A 19078-nucleotide genomic window follows, 5' to 3' on the forward strand; every position below is an offset into this window, starting at 1 on the left:
ACTGATGCAGCGCAAAGAGCCTCGGGTAACAATAAGAACAACTCAACCGCTCATGATACTTAAGAGTATTAATTTGTATTTATGCCATTATTTAGAGAGAAAGAGCAACATGAACGACACATGCGACAGATGGAAGAGGAAATGGAAATGCAAGTACAAAGAGTGGAAGAAAGAGTCAGGAAAAAGGTAAGGATGTTTCGCTGATTCCGTAGCTTGGACAAAAATTCGTTTGGAATTCAAATGAGGAAAATATGTGTTCATCTCGTAAGCGTTTATCTTCTATAAGTCTTGATAAAAACATTCCTGCCTTATCTTTCAGTGTTGTCTGTACTTCTACAAGGAGCAAGATTTTTAACGTTGTGATAAAATTGATTTTGGAGACCAGCCTCAAAATGAAGCTCTGGAGTCAATTTCAAGACTGAGCTCATAATCATCAAACAAGATGCTTTATTTTGAAAACTGATCTTCATCTCTGTTTCATAACTTTGGACTATATAGCAGTACTTATATTTATAGACCGGTATCAAGTTATGCCGCATGTGGGACTCAGTTGACAAACGAAGCGTTACGCTTTCGTCGCTCTACTCCCTGAACAGCTTGCCCTACCGTAGGGCTTTAAAACTTATTTTTCTATTGCAGGAGGAAGAAAAGAAAGAAGAGGAGAAAGCTGAAATGAGAGGAAAGGTGCAAGAGGAAATCAACATGCTTCAACAGAACCTAAAACGTCTTCAACAGGTCAGTAGTAAGTTAGTAACACCTAACCTAGATACTAAAACCTCAACTTACCAATAGAAACATTTAACCCTTAGCCTGCTGGCGGCAAGTGATTCTGCCTTTGCGACAAGTGCAGACCAAGATCAGCATGCACGCCTACGGAATTCGCAAGATGATAGGGGTTTTTTATTACATGACATCCCTTATCAACAAACTATTTCCATTTAACCTACTTTGCTGTTACTTTCTGCCAATTTGTCATATGATCAGTTATTTTCATATACTTTCAAATAACAGTTCATTGTAAATGTTTTAGGACGGACCGGAGGCGAAGAATAAGGAGATAGAAGAACAATTACTGCATTTAAAGGGTAAAGTGGAAGAAATGACATTTGCTAATAGGCAATTAAAAAGTGAGCTGACAGATGCACATACTAATCTCGCGCTTGTAAAGGGTGATTTTGCCTCTGTTAAACAACAACTGAATGAGAAGATACACGAAATTTCTATGTAAGTTTTTTTCTTAATTACGTCTTTCAGATACATTTACGTTAATCTAAAAAGTTACTACACAGTAGGTTTATTATATCATCAAATCTATTTTGTGTAAAGCGAATATTTTTAGTATTATAACTTCTTCAAATATTATACCTATTTGCCTTTTCCAATAAGTTGTTCGCTTTGCACTACTCTCTTTTCTCAAGGGAAATCCCTTTTTCAGATTAGAATTGTTAAAGGAACCGCGTTTTTCAAACTTAATCCTATTGCAATGAAATAATTCGTGTTACTTATAATACACAGGCACGCACTTAGATTTTTTCTTATTTCTAATATACGTCTCAGACTTTCACGCATATATACAGGCAGCCGAGATTGTTATTTTTCAGTCAATATCGTTGTCAACATAATTCACCTTGTGAAATTCTGTAGGTTTTAACTTTTAAAGAATCGTCTGTGTGTTTAAAAAAATCACAATTTCCACAGGGTATTTCTTGATTTGATTTTTTACATATTTTTTTAACCACTGATCACTGACCAATCAAATTCCTTCTTAAGTCCAGCAGTAGAAATTATGCATGCTTTTAATGCGCATAGTTCGCAGGATACAAAAAGTACAAAGTACCTAGTCACTAAAAAAACCTGAAATAAAGTTTTAACGGGTTGCCTCCTTTTTTCCAAATTATGTAAAAGGAAGAACAACATTGTTTGCTATGTAACTGTCTTAGGCCAAACTGGAATCTAGGCAGATCCAGAACCGGTCTAGACCAAACTAGAATTCAAGTTTTGTCTAGGCCAAACTAGAATTCTAGTTTAGTCTAGACCGATTTACGGATCTGCCTAGACCAAACTAGAATTCTAGTTTGGCTAGACCAATTCCGGATCTGCCTAGGCCAAACTGGAATCTTTCTTATGAACTTAAAAAATATTTGTAATAGATGAAAATCAATGTTCTGGTTTATATTTGTTGCATTAAAGCTTGAAGAAAAAGAAAAAGGTATTTCACAAGGATACTTAATTGGTATTTTAAATGTCCCAATAATGTAATAAAACCAAAATATTTCCCACAAAATATATTATTAATTCCTTTTGAAGATAATCTTGTTTAATAGGAACAATTATAAAGGTAGGCCTTTCATTTTCAACTTCTGTATTTAATGCTGAAGTGAATGATTAATGTTGGTTATTAGTTAAAGTATTTTATCAATAAAATGCCATAATCATATTTATTTGTTAAAATAACTGAATAATATGGTCTGTTTTCAATCCATTAGGAAAGAATAACTTATATAAATTGCCCAAAAGAAACAAAAAATACAAACTATATATCACCACCTAAACTTAAACAAGAAGATTCCAGTTTGGCCTAGGCAGATCCGGAATCGGTCTAGACAAACTAGAATTTTAGTTTGGTCTAGGCAGATCCGGAATCAGTCTAGACTAAACTAGAATTCTAATTTGACCTAGACCAAACTGAAATTCTAGTTTGGTCTAGACCGATTCCGGATCTGCCTAGATTCCAGTTTGGCCTACGACATAACCCTAAGAGACAAGCCAGTTTTTCAATGCAATAACAGACCTTTGCCACCATACGTGCAAACACACACCGTAGGTACGCTTTTTGTGACCTTTTTGGACTAACACATTCTGCTCTGCGTGTTGCCGTCACATACGCTCCCATCCCATAAGAAATACTTGTAAACAAGCATGCATTGCCGTTCAGGATTATAACTAATAAACAATTTCTTTGATTTTGAAATATACATCTGAGCGAAAAAGCTCTTACTGCAAGAAATTTCTACATGTATTTAATAACTTTTATCTCTCTTTAATACATTTTATGGATAGAAGTGACACATGACACTTCAGTTGTTTCAGCTGTTACAGATATAGCTGAATAGTTTCCTTGTGACTCATAACAGAAAATATTGTGTTTATTTGCATGTACTGGAAATGTCGGTCGCATATGCAAAGCGATTTATTGATCACCATATTTCTTATGTTGGTCAAATTAATAAATTCATGATACTTATAATATAGTTTAAAAAGCAGCTTTCCTGTTTTTATGTCATTGTGTTTTTTTAATGTTGCCAAACATTGTCTACATTGCAATGATTAAGTTGCAATTGTGTTCAAGAGCCGAGATAAATCTACAAAATCGATGGTTATGTTTGAGTCAGTAAAATCAGTGTGTTTGTTTTACGTCAATTTTGTTTTGCGTCAATTACATGTATAACCACTATTGTATCGATACAATTCATAACACGGCGACGGATTTTGCCTTTACGTTATAGCATCATTGTACAACGGCAATGGGTATGTCAAATTTACTGACTGACTCTAAAGAAGGCATTGATTTCTATCCGTGTTTTCTTTCAACAGAAACATGACCTAATGGTAAAACAAATACTTCCGCGTGAAACTCAATGAAATGCTTCAAAGTTTTGTATCAGACATGATATAATATTTCTTCTTCTAAAAATATGGAGCAAATGCAGAAAATATACAGTGTAAACATTTTTGCAACAGACTATAGATGCATATATGTTTTTACAAAGATTTCGTGCCCCCAACCCTATTAGCCCACTAGGAAGAATGCTATGGATCGTGTGGTCGTGAGTGTTATCCCAGTAAAAGCGTATGTTCTCCGTGACGATTTGATACAGGACACTGTATTTGAATCGTCAGTTTGAACCATCTGTGATTCATGTTGAGAAATTGGCAGTTACTTACGGGCAACAGCTTAGTACTTGCATACAGGTTAGCTGCCTGAAATATTATTGGAAAACGGCACTTACCTCTCTCCCTTGTATAGTAGTACATGAAGCCATTTTGTTGCCCGTAAGATAAGATAGATATTTGATCTGAAATGACTACATACCCTTTTTATTACAGGGATAAAGAAACAATCAGTGAATACCAACGGGAACAAGAAAATCTAACGAGACAATTACATCTATTACAGTAAGGACAATCAAATTCTATCAATAGATCTATCTCGTAATTTTCCAGAAAATTACCTGTGATAAGATGTATGAAACCAGTGTGATTAATTGACATAAGTTTTATGTCGAATATGGTTTATTCGGCCAAAGACTTACATAATATCTTTTCCATCTACAGTCAAACCTGTGAATAAATACTATGTTGTGAAAGCCAAACAATGGCTTTTGATTGCAGGTTATACAGGTCAAAATACACTGCAAATGATTTATGGTCTATAAAAAGTGGTGATTAGAATTCATAGGTGGTCATAAGTAGAGGTTTGATTATAATTAAGTGAATCGACCATACCGATATTGGCTGAATGCAGATAAATGTTTATATTTCACCTCACCACCAAGTGTTACCAAAGCCAAAATTAAATAAAATGTGAGTTGCATTTTATCTGAAATTGAATTCAGCAAGTAACTTTCAAAAACAAACCGTTGTTGAATTGTAAAATAGTCAGTAATATGTTGACATTCTCATTAAAATATAATGTTTACCTTATATGAAATTTTTTTCTCCCTCTAGTGACGCCAACAAACGTCTTCATGATACCAACGATGATCTTCGAGAGGCAGTTGAAGTTGCTCGCCGTGCTTCTCCGATACGTCAGCAATCTGTAACAGTAAGTAGTTGCTCGCCGTGCATACCCAATACGTCAACAAACCCTGTAACAGTTATATAATTTTAATGAAATGTTAGAAACAATTAGAAAGGTCCAGATTGTTGACAAAACGATGTCATGGAATCTGTTACTGATCAAAATTAGAAAGATTTCAGTACTGTGCAAGATCAGATGGGTTTTATGACTGAGCAGTATCAGATAAATTTTATTTCTGTACAAGGTCAAAAGAATGTTTTGACATTCAGTGAAAATTCTCTTTTTTCCTTGTATTATACAAAAATGTAGAAGCATGTATTTGCTAAACTTTATGGGGTTGATCAGCTGGCAAACTTTAAAACTCACATATGTGGCAATATATTTAAAATGAGTTGTTTTGTTTTACAGTATAGCAATTGAGCATTTAAAACAAACGTATACTGAGAATGCAATTGCTATGATCGATTTACAAACACATGCTTGTTGGCTTCAAAAGTTGAACTGTACTTAATGTAATGGATTAGAATATATTGCATTTTCATTTTTCAGTACATAGGTATGAAATTGTTTCTGTATGAATAATTTGTCCACATATCAATATTTTACATGACGGAAAAACTATGTAAGTCTTACTTCCGATGTTTGTTTATACTTTCATTTTACTTACTTTGCTAATGAGAAGAACTTTCTCTACACATACTTTATAATCAATCGAAAAGCAAAAAGCAAGAACTCTCACAAGATGTATTTCTACTGGTTGCAAGATCGTTCTTATATGACGGGCATCGTTGACACTAAATCTTGTGACATATTACCGCTGTCGCACATTTGCTCAAACCTGTATGTTCAAGGCTTGATTCATACTAAGTCTTGTTAGTTACAGTATTATTCTATTATTTGAGCAGCTTTGTGTTATGTGTTAAGAACTTACTTCGCCTATCTTTGGTGTGTTATACTGGCACTGAAAACTAATTTAAACCAGAGAATTTAATTTTGAAAAATTCTACTTTATGATCCATGTGTTATAAGACCGCTCATATGTCTGTGTACTTATTTATGATCCATGTGTTATAAGACCGCTCACATGTTTGTGTACTTCTTTATGGTCAAGTGTTATAAGCTCATATGTTTGTGTACTTCTTTATGGCCATGTGTTATAAGACCGCTCACATGTTTGTGTACTTCTTTATGGTCATGTGTTATAAGACCGCTCACATGTTTGTGTACTTCTTTATGGTCATGTGTTATAAGACAACTCACATGTTTGTGTACTTCTTTATGGTCTTGTGTTATAAGACCGCTCACATGTTTGTGTACTTCTTTATGGTCATGTGTTATAAGACCGCTCACATGTTTGTGTACTTCTTTATGGTCATGTGTTATAAGACCGCTCACATGTTTGTGTACTTCTTTATGGTCATGTGTTATAAGACCGCTCACATGTTTGTGTACTTCTTTATGGTCAAGTGTTATAAGACCGCTCACATGTTTGTGTACTTCTTTATGGTCATGTGTTATAAGACCGCTCACATGTTTGTGTACTTCTTTATGGTCAAGTGTTATAAGACATGTTTGTGTACTTCTTTATGGTCTTGTGTTATAAGACCGCTCACATGTTTGTGTACTTCTTTATGGTCGTGTGTTATAACACCGCTCACATGTTTGTGTACTTCTTTATGGTCATGTGTTATAACACCGCTCACATGTTTGTGTACTTCTTTATGGTCATGTGTTATAAGACCGCTCACATGTTTGTGTACTTCTTTATGGTCAAGTGTTATAAGACCACTCACATGTTTGTGTACTTCTTTATGGTCATGTATTATAAGACCATTCAAATGTTTGTGTACTTCTTTATGATCATGTGTTATAACACCGCTCATATGTTTGTGTACACCTTTATGGTCTTGTGTTTTTACACAAAGTTTGAAACACCTATAGTTCTTTATATGAAATGCGTTTTTTTGCAATATTTACCAAGACGTTGGAAGAGACTAGAACAGAAAAGTTTTGAATCCATAGAGTGTTTTATCCAAGACATGTCATAAAACATTTCTCATAAGATGTCATATCAAATAAAATGAAGATACTAATGTGTAACTGGATGTCGTTATATGGAATCCAAACATTTATTTTAAATAACAAACCTTTTCCTGTCACTGTTGCTTTTTGTTTGTCTCTTTCTTCTTAATGATAGAACTAAATCAGTCAGTTTCTTTAGCAAATATATATTGTTACATCAGATTCAAGTGTAAGGTTCTACATTTCCCTGCTTCTTTTCAATAACCCTACATAATTTCTACATATTCATTTCTATGCTTTAGTAAGTTAGTTATGAGCGTTTTTATTTTCTTTTGTACAATGAATGAGTCGATATACCAGAGAAAGCAGATGTTCCTTCTCACTTCTAGCAAGTGGCTTTATATTAGTTTTCACATCACTATGACGTCCTGTCAAATCCGTTTTCGGGACAAAGAGATATTGTTTCGTTCTGTGTTGTGTGGTTTGTTTGTTGGTATATGCTGTGTGGTGTCACCATTTTATATAACATTCGTAATATGTTTTCTTTTACATGTTTACATGACACCTGTTGTTTTTTATCATGTATTCTGTGTGCCATACATTTGCAAAAGTAAAATCAGCCGATTTGGGAAAGGTTGGTTGGTTTTTTTGGGGGGCTCGGCAGTGTGGACACTTCAATACGTACGGTTGTGCTACTAACAATTCTTTATTATAGTATATATTAATCAATGGTTTCATATAAGTATACTGTTTCAGGGTTTATCAACATTGTCATGGTTTCGTGACGAGATTGCCAAAGAACGTATTCGTAAGAGATTGGTAAACAACCACCCGGCTTTGATATGCCTGGTTGCGCTTTGCGGTTTTTAATATCATGCCATGTGAATTGTGTTTATTATAACATACACGCTTGCAGTCTCTTAATCAACGTTAGCAGTATGTCTATATTATTATTGCAACGTTTTGTTTTTCTTAAGCACCACTGGATATACCGTCAAAAGATTAAACGACTGATGATTTGGAAAAAGATTACGCTAATTCTCTTTACATAAGTAAGGACACATAGTGTTTATTCCGATTTAATCGTTTCTACCTTTGCAAATCTTTGCCTTAATCTAAGCATCTTATGATGAAGGCGATCTAATGGTAGTTTACCAACTTCTCGTTATCAAAGCATGTGTTTCCCCTTTTCACCAATTAAAGCATGTATCAACAGCATGTTTTGTTTTCAAGTTCTTTTAAGATACATTTAAAAACTTCTTGATGTTTGTTAATTGACACAAAGCACCTAATGTTTTACTAAGGGGTATCATCGTTATGAAATAACATTGTTGATATGTTACCTTGTCACTATAAAGATATGTAAACCAAAGCAATATTAATTATGACATACGACTAAGGCAGAATTATTTCCTGACATAAACAAGTTGTGTTATAACAAAGAAATACACATTTACAATTTATGCGTAGAAATAGTTTCTTGTAATCGCTCTACTAAAATGTTTATACAGGTTTCCAGTTATCAGGAGTATACATGAACAGTATATTAAATGACTTGAGCAAATGCCAAGAAGTGTGTATGATAACATTGATTTCTTTCTTACTCAATCTGTGCTATTGCTTTGGTTTAAACAATATTTATTGCATTTGTTACAATGTTACATATATCAAGTAGGAAGCTAACAGATTTTTTGGAAACTCTCTCCCTATACTATTACTTTAATGTGAAATATTTTAGTAAGAAAAGTTACCTTTCAAAAACGAATACTGGCCCTCAAAATCGTGTTCCAAAATACATAATTTAACACTGATCTCGCATTTTCAATGAAAAATGGCTCTTTTTTGGTCGCCTTTATTACAGCGCTTAGTGTTATTTTAGGTGACGTTTCCTCTTCCGTCCACTAAATTAGAATGGATGTCATTTTTTTCTTGACAATGTTCAATACCTTTTTGATACACCTGTATCTTATCCAGAAAAAAAATTCAAAAACACTTATGTTAATATTGGGTATTTATATTTCAGTCTAATACCAGTACTGTAGGAACTCTTCCAGATTATAGGAGAGGCTCATTGATGAGCGAATACTTCCAAAGTGCTCCTCTGTAAGTAAGATAATAATAATATCAGCATTCAATGTGTATTATACTTTGATTATAGTAAGTTTTCATGAATATGGCTCTCTCAAAATACTATTGTAGCATGCATTTGTATACTCAAAAGCAACATGAATTATCTATTTGGTGTTTCAACATCGTCAGGCAGTCCAACATTTTCATTAGTCTTGTGCATGAAGGCGGGAAGGTCAAATCAGTTGTAAATGTCATAAAATATTTAATATTCACATACACAATTGTATATATAAACAACTTTTCACCCTTCTTCCGTCATACAGCTATTGTCATTTACAATAAGTTTGATTGCATCCGTACATGTACTATAAGTATTTCCGGACTCTGACTTTATAAGTTATAAATAACCAATTGTCATACTTCAGGATCCGTTCCCGGATGGGTTCACAGTCTTCTCTGATAGAAGAACCTCATGCGGCCCCCGTCACAGTACAAAATCTTGCTAAACATTCTCCAAGAGTTGTTCCCGTGAAACTCCCGCATCAAGATACTTGTGAGTCTGACGCGGGTATTCTTGAAGACATAGGTAGGGTATAGCTTACTGTGTACTGTAAAGTGTTTGTGCTGGCACGCTTGATAATTTGTTCATTGAAACGACATAGTACATAGATTGACTGTCTTCGGAAATATTTCTAAATAATATGAGTTTTAAATTCGTCAAACAATTTGATATCTGTAATTTCAAAATTGTTACTGCGGAAAATGTATGATTGTAATCGTTAGTATACAATAAACGTATCAAGATGAAAACAAGAAATTCGCTTATTTTCAAATATATTTATGTGATTAAAGGGGTCATAATGCCTTTGATTAAAATGTGGCTGCCACAATTTTTGTTATGAACATAAAATATATTTTCTCTTGTTAAAGCTAATGTTTGATAATTGTTTTCTCATGTATTTGTCATATGTTTGACTATATGATTAACATAATAGAAAGTACTATAAAATGCACAGTTTTGATTATCTCTCTTCATGACCCTGACTTCATAATTTCATGTGTAATATTGAAAGTAGCGTTTTTCTATCTATTCAATAATTTTGACAGCAGCATTATCTGTTTTTAACATAAAATTAAAACTTTATGGAACTTTAATAAAAAAAAAAAGTTCTTTCTCTTTGTTTATACAGATAGTGGGCATTCAACCCTTCGAGATGGGAATGAAAATGACCTGGATAGGGAAGCATTTTTAAATGATGCTGAGACTATGCATAGATTAATGGCTGACAAACGCCATCGGCGTAGCAGGTCAAACAGAGATCTTCCATTGATCGAGGTGATATAAATACAAAATGTTAATTTCAATTTCTAATACTTTGATATTGTATTTGACCATTTAAAACATTTTGGCTGAAGCACTTTGATATTTTTTCATGCACTGTACTAACAGAACAATATTCAAGGAAACATTTACCTAAGAATGCCTTTGGTATGGACAAGTCTCACCGAAAATAAAACGACAAAGGCTATAATAGAATGGCAGTCAGAAACTCTCCTCTAAGTTTGTCGACGAGTCAAAACAACAATATTAACAACACCACCAACAATAAAAATATTCACTTAACATTAAACACCTAAAAAGGGCAATATAGCAAATACTTCACAAACAAATGCAGTTGTTAACTTGTTATGAAGCAGTAGCATTGTCAAAAAATAAATTGTCAAAGAAGTATAAATCATAATATTCATCCATTAAAATCTTAAACTACTTTGCAGATATATAAATTATACAAAATCAAATTTTTCCTTGACCTTTCAGGATATTGATTCAAATGACGAGATGGATACAGAATCAGAGATTCCTTTAGATTGTGTAGATGCTAAACTTTACCGCCATGTTGTTGATCAACGGCGTATAGGTTCAGGGAGCAGTAGATCTTCATCTTCACGTAGTTCACGCTCACGGGAAGGCTTTAGTCGAAGACAAAGCACATTGACTCAAGATGTAAGTTTTACTACATAATGTAAAAAAGCATTAATGAACCCTAAAGAATGCAACCGTTTTAAAGCAGTTTGCCGAAATATGATTGATATTCTATGTCATTCAGTAACATTTTCTTAAAATGTTTGAGAAATGTTTTCGTTTTTGACCGAAAATGCTTTAAGCAGGGAGAAAACTCTGGTAAAAATAATTACCACCGATCATGGTCATACAAATGAGAGTGGTCTTACTATGTTTATATATTTTTTTTAAAAAAAGGTCAATGGTTTAATCTTTATCACACAACCATGGCTTTATTGGTATATAAGTTAACGAGACAAAGTCAAATCATTTTGTTTCAACCATAACGAGCCTTAAATACAGATAGTTGTTCTTTGTGTTTCCAACAGGATAATTATTGTGTAAAAATTATATGTAGTGTTATTATTTTTCATGCAAACAAAATGAGAAATATCTACTAAAGTCTTATGACTACTGTTGTTATAGTTTAACAGATGTATTTATTAAAATGGATATTTTGAAACTACAGCAAAATAAAAATATTCTTAAAATTGTATCAATGAATTTAATTTGACGTGTAATAGGTCAATTCTGACGTCTTGATCCATTTTAGACTACAGCAAAAGTGAGCAAGGATCCGGACAGAATGTTTAAAGTTGTGTTGGCAGGAGATGCAGCTGTGGGAAAATCTAGTCTAATAATGAGGCTATGCAAAGGGAAATTCTTTGAAAATCTCAGTTCTACATTAGGTATGTTCATGTTACGGGTAATAAAAATGGTATGCTAGGGGGAATTCTTTGAAAATCTTAGTTCTACACTAGGTAAGTCCATGTTACGGGTAATAATGATGCTATCCTAGGATAAATTCTTTAAAAATCTCAGTTCTACATTAGGCACGTCCTATTCCGGGAAATAAAAAGGGTATGCGTGTGGATATTGGGGATATTCTTTGAAAATCTTAGTTCTACACTAGGTAAATCCATGTTACGGGTAATGATGAGGCTATGCAAGGGGAAATTCTTCGAAAAATGCAGTTCTATATTAGGTAAGTTCATGATACGGGTAATGATATGGCTATGAAAAGGGTTATTACTTGAAAATAAATCTTAGTTCTACATCACATTAGTCCCTGTCATAGGCAGATTAATAAACCAACTGTTACTGTATTTGATCACATATTTGGAACAGCCATTCTTTACTGGTAATACAAGATGTAATAGGAGATTGTGAGTGAAAATACAACACTAAATGTGAAATAAGCTGGCGGTAGAGATTTTTTATGTGTTCTTTTCTATCCATGGTAATAGTATTTTTCATGTATCAGTTTTATTTCGATCTACTAGCATGCATCGTTTTCAATATAGTATTGATATAACTATATGTGTATTATATATAACACATTGTGTGGATTATTATAGGGGTTGATTTCCAAACGAAAATGATAGAACTTGATGGCCGTACGGTGGCGCTTCAACTCTGGGATACAGCAGGACAGGAACGGTAAGTATGCAATGTGCTTTTGTGAAAAATAAAAGTAAACAATATGACACTTTTTAGAAATGGAACTTCTTGTTCAGTAAAAGTGTTATACTGACTGAAAAACAAATACAAACATATACATGTAAGCAAATGTTGTTAGAAGTTAGGTAAAGTTAATATTGTTGCATAATGGTAAAATAACGTTTCATTCAAGCTTTTAGGCGGCGATTGCCGCCTTTAATAGAACCACTGTTTTCGCCGACTGATTGTTTTCCACAATGCCTGCCTTTGTAAAAGCTCTTAAGATTTTCTCATGAATATTCGTAATACAGTAATTATTAATGCATTATCTAATAATTTATGCTGTACATTTGCAACCAAGTCACTTATACGTTATTCGTTATATTTCAGTTTTCGGAGTATAGCTAAATCATACTTTCGAAGAGCAGATGGGGTTCTTCTCCTGTACGACTGTACTTATGAACGTTCATTCATGAGTATCAGAGAGTGGATGGACTCGATTGAGGTACATGTGAAAGCTTCTTTTTTCTCATTGAACGTTCATGTTAGGGTTTGTTTTCACCTTCCTTTGGGCGAATTTTGATTTTTGAATTTTATACTTTATATACCATTGCACTTCATAATATACAATGTTTAGAAGGAGGAGAGGCTTTAAATATAAGGATGGAAAAATGCAGTGTCTTGTACAAGGAAAATGTTAACTATCCATGACATAGTTTTTAGAAGAAACCAAACTTCTTTTCTAAATTTTATTTAATTATATTTACATGTTTTGTTTGGCTAAAATATTTCTACTGGTAGTACCAGCTGTGGAAAAATAACAATCCGTTCTCAGTTTAAATCACTGTGCACACTTATGGTTGTAGGACAGTCGAAAGTACAAAATTCATATGTATTTTGTGCTGATTCTACACATGATGGAATCAGAACTATAACAGTGTGTGAAAAAGTCGAAAAGGCTTCTGATGTCTCCATGAGAAGTCAAAGTATTGGTTACAAAATGCGTGATTCTTTACACATACGTTCTGATTCAAATACTTTTCCGCCTTCTTCTTAAGAATTTTTTGTTATTTTCGTTTCACACTTTATTTGCAATCCCTAATATGAGATGATTATCACTTTAAAGTCTTCTCAGGACGGCTCGATTAAAAAGTTACCCATAATGCTATGCGGCAACAAGACAGACATGCGCAGTGAAGCGGAACGTCTTGGAAGATCCATTGTTTCATATGACGACGGTCAAAGATTAGCAAGGGTAAAATTGTTTTCAAATAAAAAATCATTTACAAACAATATACTGTGTTTTGGCCTTGCTTTCATTAGAGCAGACAAAAGTTCAACAGAAAAAGCCAAGCTCAAATAACACAGCCGCCAATACTCCACTCCAGATTGAAACAAGAGTTCATGTAAAGGTGTACACAACTTGTGATTTAAAATTACATGCGTAATTATAAAACAATATTATTTAATATGGTATTTTAAGTACATTGTATGTTATAAACTTCTGTTTTACATCGTCTTTTAGAAGTAACTATTTTGACAATCTTCTAATTTACAGATTATACATACGATTTATGAATAAATACTACCATTGGGTTACTCAATCTTCTTTTATAATTATTATTTACAATATACAAGCAAACAAAAGCATTTGTCTTATTCAAAGTGACATGAGATGGTCCGATCGTCTTTCAAGGTTCACCTTTTACTAAAACATTCCGCCTAATAATATCAGAAGAACGTTGAAAATAAAGGTAATTTAATCAAAGCTACATGTGTTCATTCATGTGATCTTGCTATTTACATGCATTTTAACAAAATAATTTCAAAAACTAACACCTGTTAAAAATCACAGCTAAATTATTATTCATTCTCTTGAGAAGGAATATTATAGTTCAATAAGTCACACTTGACTGAGCTACAGATACCGAAGCTGTTGTCATTACAAGCTAGCCAATAAAAAATCCGTGACCTTAGAAATAAACCTCTGACGTTAGACTATTCTTTCCTAATTGGGCGACTCCTGACTGAAGCGTTCCGGGATGTCATATTACTAAACCCGAGATGTTATTTCCTCCATTCTTTAGGAACATACCATACATTCAGTCGACCAGATAGACATATATCAGCAAATTTAAATGTAAACAACTAAATATTATCGTTACCTTGAAATGCATAGTTAAAACAAACCCCATTGCGACCCTCTAATTATGCGCAACAAATTCACGCATCGAATCGTAATTGTTTAACCGGGTCAATGTCTTATTGCCGTATTTACTCTACTGAAGGTAGTAACAGATTTAATTTGTTGTTGGATTTAATAATTTATGTTAAATAACTAGCGTAAATACTTACTTGAAATTTTTTGGCAGTATAAAACAGACATTGCAACCAAAATTTTACAAGATGATCATTTTATATTTATATAGATATGCCCTAGAAGGAACTTTTGCTATGCTTTAACTTGTTATGAAAACTATGTTTTATAATGTCTTTATCTCCAGTATTTTGTTTTGCAGGAATATAGTGCTTTATTTATAGAAACTAGTGCAAAGGATGGAACAAATGTTAGCGAATGTGTCACCGAGCTCACCAGGTATTTCCTCTTTTCTTATAGATGTGTAACAAATACTTTAAACACGATGCATTTAGAGCAGCACAACCAGGAAGAGGAGTGATCCTATTCATGCTCTAAATACACTGGTATATTTTCTAAAACTATAAAAAGAGGAAGGCATAAGCTGTTGTTGCCTATTGTGTCAGGACTCAAACAACGGGACATAGAAAGACACTAACTTCTCTGTTTTAACTGCCTCATAGATTTCATACACACTTCGTGGATCTTGCTTTCACTTGGCAACTGTTAAAGCGGTATTATGTGAAACAGTTAGAAATGTCCTACAGCAAAAGACTCTACAGTTTCTTTAAATATCTAGGAAAACTTGTTGTCTTTTTCATTCATAAATCTTTTTCATCCGTTTTTCAGACTGATGAGGGCCAACGAGGATCTTGAAGTAAAAGAAAGCGGCTTACAGCTTCATGAAAATAACACAAAAGGCAAGGGTTGCTGCGGATAGAATTCATCGGCTGATGGCCGTATCAGCTGTACTCGGTTATTCAATATATCACAATAATGATATATCAGTGGTTTAAATTGAACAAGAAGTGTTTATAAAAAAACTTTATTCTGATTTAACTCTACTGTCAGAATTTAGGAGTAAATAATTCAATTGTCATTACCGAGATCATGAACAAGTATCCAAACTTAAATGGCCAGTTAGCACAACGGAGCTATTATAGCTATTACAGAAGTGTTTTATTGTACGAAATGTGAACTTGTTTCATGCCCATACTATGATCGCTAAAACCCTGTTTGTGTGTTTTAAGCAATCAGGAAAGAAAATCTGAGGTGAATTTCTCTTCGAAAGTATTTCGTAGTTGTTCCCCTTTTTACAAGTTTAGTAGTAACTAAGTAGATCTAATTTATTAATAGTTTCTCAGTTCCTCACAAAGTTTATCTCTATAGAAAAACTCTTACTAGAGACATATATATCTTTTTATTCATGAAATTGCCATTGACTTTTAGGTTGATTCTCGCTCTATTTTGATTTTGTTTTTCCATGTCGCAAAGTTTGGTTTTATTAAAGATTTTTTCCCGAAAATAATATATATTCCAGGTATATATGAAGTCGTAATAATGTAGGACTTTTCTGTCTCATAGGCGTTCCTTTATTTCGTCTGTTACCGTATATGTTTCAAGAAGCAATCTGAATACCCCTTTTCGGTTGTGCTTGTATGGCTTCATAAACGGGCTTAATCAAACCGAGCCTGCAACAATTTCGAATATGTCGTGTTGAGCGATCTGTGGTGATCCACTTTTTTTTATTTCATACAAGGATTTGGTAGATCAAACTCTTTCCGACTAAGTGTCATTTGGGGTGCTTTTACCAATATTATTTGGTCATAAAACATAACATCTGTTTCGGAATCAGTTCTTGATTCATGACATGGTAACAGGAAATGCACTCGATCGTCTTACAGAAACTGAATGTGAACAATGTTCTTGGGTTAGAAAAATTAATATTTATTTTTATATATACACATGCTTAAAAACACAAACGTGTTCTTATCACTTTATTTTTAATCTAGTCCCTTATTTCTTGCACTAGTTATTTTACACATTGTTTCTGTGAATTGCAAAATATGTATCAATATATTGGGATATGTTTATTTATATTTTTTGTTTAATATAACACCATTAAGTAGGTTTTACTATGAATAGTTAAATCATTTGGATAGTATTTTTTTTATAAAGTTTAATGCATGTACCATAGATTTGTAATAGTTAATAGTTAATTTTTGTAATAATTTGATATTCGTCGGCATGTTTAAAGACATCTTGCATCGTTACTACTGAAACAGTGTCTTTACGTTTTAGAAAAGAAAATATACTATCTGAGTATTGGAATGAGAAAGGTCCGCTGTTCATATTAGATAGAGACATTTGAATTGATCCTGAGAACAATTTACCTTTTGAAAATTTGGAAACCCCGCTTGAGTGGACCTTTTATTCAACACCATGTCTTCTCAGTTCTCCCATTTTCTTTGAACTTTGTATGTATGTTCAAATTCACCATAGGACCATGTTACTTCATGGCCGTCATGGAAAGAATGACACATGGCTCATTCCGGATATGTTGATTTTTTGTTTGTTTTGTAATGTGAACTGTTTAAGTTTCAAGTACTTGTATTTCATGTAAGTGTAATAGTTAAATGTCGTTATTTTGTTAATTGTTCTTAATGTCAAATAAGTAACAAAATGTTATTGTTTTACCATTTGATCTAAATAAATTGAGTTTTTCTCTGAGTTGAAAGTTATTAATTTCGCTGTTGTTTATGCTTATTTATTCTTACTAAATGTCAAGGCTATGTTTTACCAAATATTTGGACTTTAATTGTATCTGCTCACGAATTTCTTTCAAATTGTTAGACATGTAATAATTCCGAATTGGAGATAAGGTTTTGTTCATATCACAATAAAATAATGTAACGAAGTACATTTTGGTAAATGAACTGAAACGTTCAAAATTACTACACTGCGAACAATATCTGTATGATTATTAAACGTCTATGATATGACCCACTTAAAATCCTGAATTTAATTCTCTCATGATGCTTGTTCTTTGGTGTTAAAATGTTGTGCATTTAGAGCAGCAGGATCTATGTCTAATTCTTGAACACTTTCATCGCTTTTGTAACCAACTGGTAGATAAAGTAGAATCAGTTCCTTGATTTGACTGTTCAGCTTTAATTACTGAAATGTTTACAATTATGCTTTATGATTAGGCTTGTACCTATAACTACGTTTACTCTGGAAAGTACAGTAACGGTAAATGATCGATCCGACATTTCTTTTTGTTTCGATCCTGCTTAATATACGAACCTTACAGCTTTGGAACCTGCTGACCTGATAAATATCTTGTAGATGTTGACCTCGTTGCTCTATGGTTGTTTACAAATTTACGATTACATATATGTTGCTTTCTTATGACTAGAGCTACTTATGTTTAGCAGTGATGGTAAAGATACTGAAAATAAAGTTACTCAGATCTTAAAAGTTTAAAGTTTGCGTTTTTAATTGTTACTAGTATGGTTTATTGATATCAAATTGTTGAAAATTGTAATTGTTAGGAATTGTTGATATTATTTCTGTTTTAATGTTAATTTACGTCAAAAAGATGAAGATTGTTATTTTTGAATGGTTAACTTTATTGACAGCATTAACTCTTGTTTCTTTCAATGTTTCAATGTTGTTTTGATTATCAAACTTTACTGAGACTTGTTATTATTTGTTTTACTGTTTAATCCACCTTTTCTCTTTCAGTTTTCTTCAAATATAAGACAATACCGTTAATTTGATATCCTATTTTAAAGAACCCTAAAGAAAGTAATATAGGAACGTTTTGAATTTAAAATATCTTCGTTATTTGAATTTATTGTATAAAAGACTTTGAAATGGTATTCTCCAGTGTAAATTTCAGTCATTTTGGACACTAACACGATTTGTTTGAAATCACAATTCAATTTTGGCTTCATTCGTTGAAGGATTATTGTAAAGTTTCAGGATATCTTACAGTAAAATATTGCAACTTGAGGGCATGACGGAGGGATGCATATTTTTGATGGCCAGAATTATACGTAGATAAAATATATATGTTTTGCCGTAAGATTGACATTAATATATGTACTCTAAAATTCGTAATTCAGTGCCACTCAACGATTGGTTAATTTTTATACCTGTAAGTTTGCAAAATGAAGCCCAGTTCATGGAAAAAAAAAATGATATCAGACTTGCTGGTCCAAACGGCAACTATTCTGTTCAAATACATGCCAAATCAATGAAGAATGTTAAAGTGTTTAAAGATGTCTGATAGTCCACCTCCTTATTTTGTTTATTGTTTGTTTTGCACATTGTAAATGCTACATGTACATCATTCTTATTTATTATCTTGTTCATTCCATCTCAAGATTTATTTTCACAATTACATATTGTACATATTCGAGTTATATTGTTTCCTTGTATAGTTATATGTGTTATACAATGTCACTAGAACACTAAATTGTTTTTTATGATGAGGTTTACACATTGTATATATCTGTTTTGTTTAAAAGCTCATTTTACA

At 32.8% G+C, this 19078-nt stretch overlaps 1 protein-coding gene across 7 annotated transcripts in view; it reads left to right on the forward strand.

The window, feature by feature from the left end:
- LOC123536591 (ras and EF-hand domain-containing protein homolog) overlaps positions 1–18634 on the forward strand; it is a 44346-nt gene extending 25712 nt beyond the window's left edge. For 4 of the 7 annotated variants that reach the window (XM_053529046.1, XM_053529047.1, XM_053529042.1 and 1 more), the window contains exons 4-19: positions 96–186; positions 640–735; positions 1031–1224; positions 4108–4176; positions 4729–4825; positions 7580–7642; positions 8847–8926; positions 9319–9479; positions 10084–10229; positions 10713–10898; positions 11509–11644; positions 12314–12395; positions 12786–12900; positions 13522–13650; positions 14915–14991; positions 15382–18634. In XM_053529046.1, coding sequence (XP_053385021.1) covers positions 96–186; positions 640–735; positions 1031–1224; positions 4108–4176; positions 4729–4825; positions 7580–7642; positions 8847–8926; positions 9319–9479; positions 10084–10229; positions 10713–10898; positions 11509–11644; positions 12314–12395; positions 12786–12900; positions 13522–13650; positions 14915–14991; positions 15382–15472 — 1813 coding nt within the window. In that variant the 3' untranslated portion in view covers positions 15473–18634. The remainder of the gene's footprint in view (positions 1–95; positions 187–639; positions 736–1030; positions 1225–4107; positions 4177–4728; positions 4826–7579; positions 7643–8846; positions 8927–9318; positions 9480–10083; positions 10230–10712; positions 10899–11508; positions 11645–12313; positions 12396–12785; positions 12901–13521; positions 13651–14914; positions 14992–15381) is intronic. The other 3 variants (XM_053529048.1, XM_053529045.1, XM_045319907.2) reach the window with 2 other exon arrangements.
- Positions 18635–19078: the final 444 nt, after the last annotated feature.

Source organism: Mercenaria mercenaria, chromosome 17, assembly GCF_021730395.1.
Source record: "Mercenaria mercenaria strain notata chromosome 17, MADL_Memer_1, whole genome shotgun sequence".
Taxonomy (NCBI): Eukaryota; Metazoa; Mollusca; class Bivalvia; order Venerida; family Veneridae; genus Mercenaria; species Mercenaria mercenaria.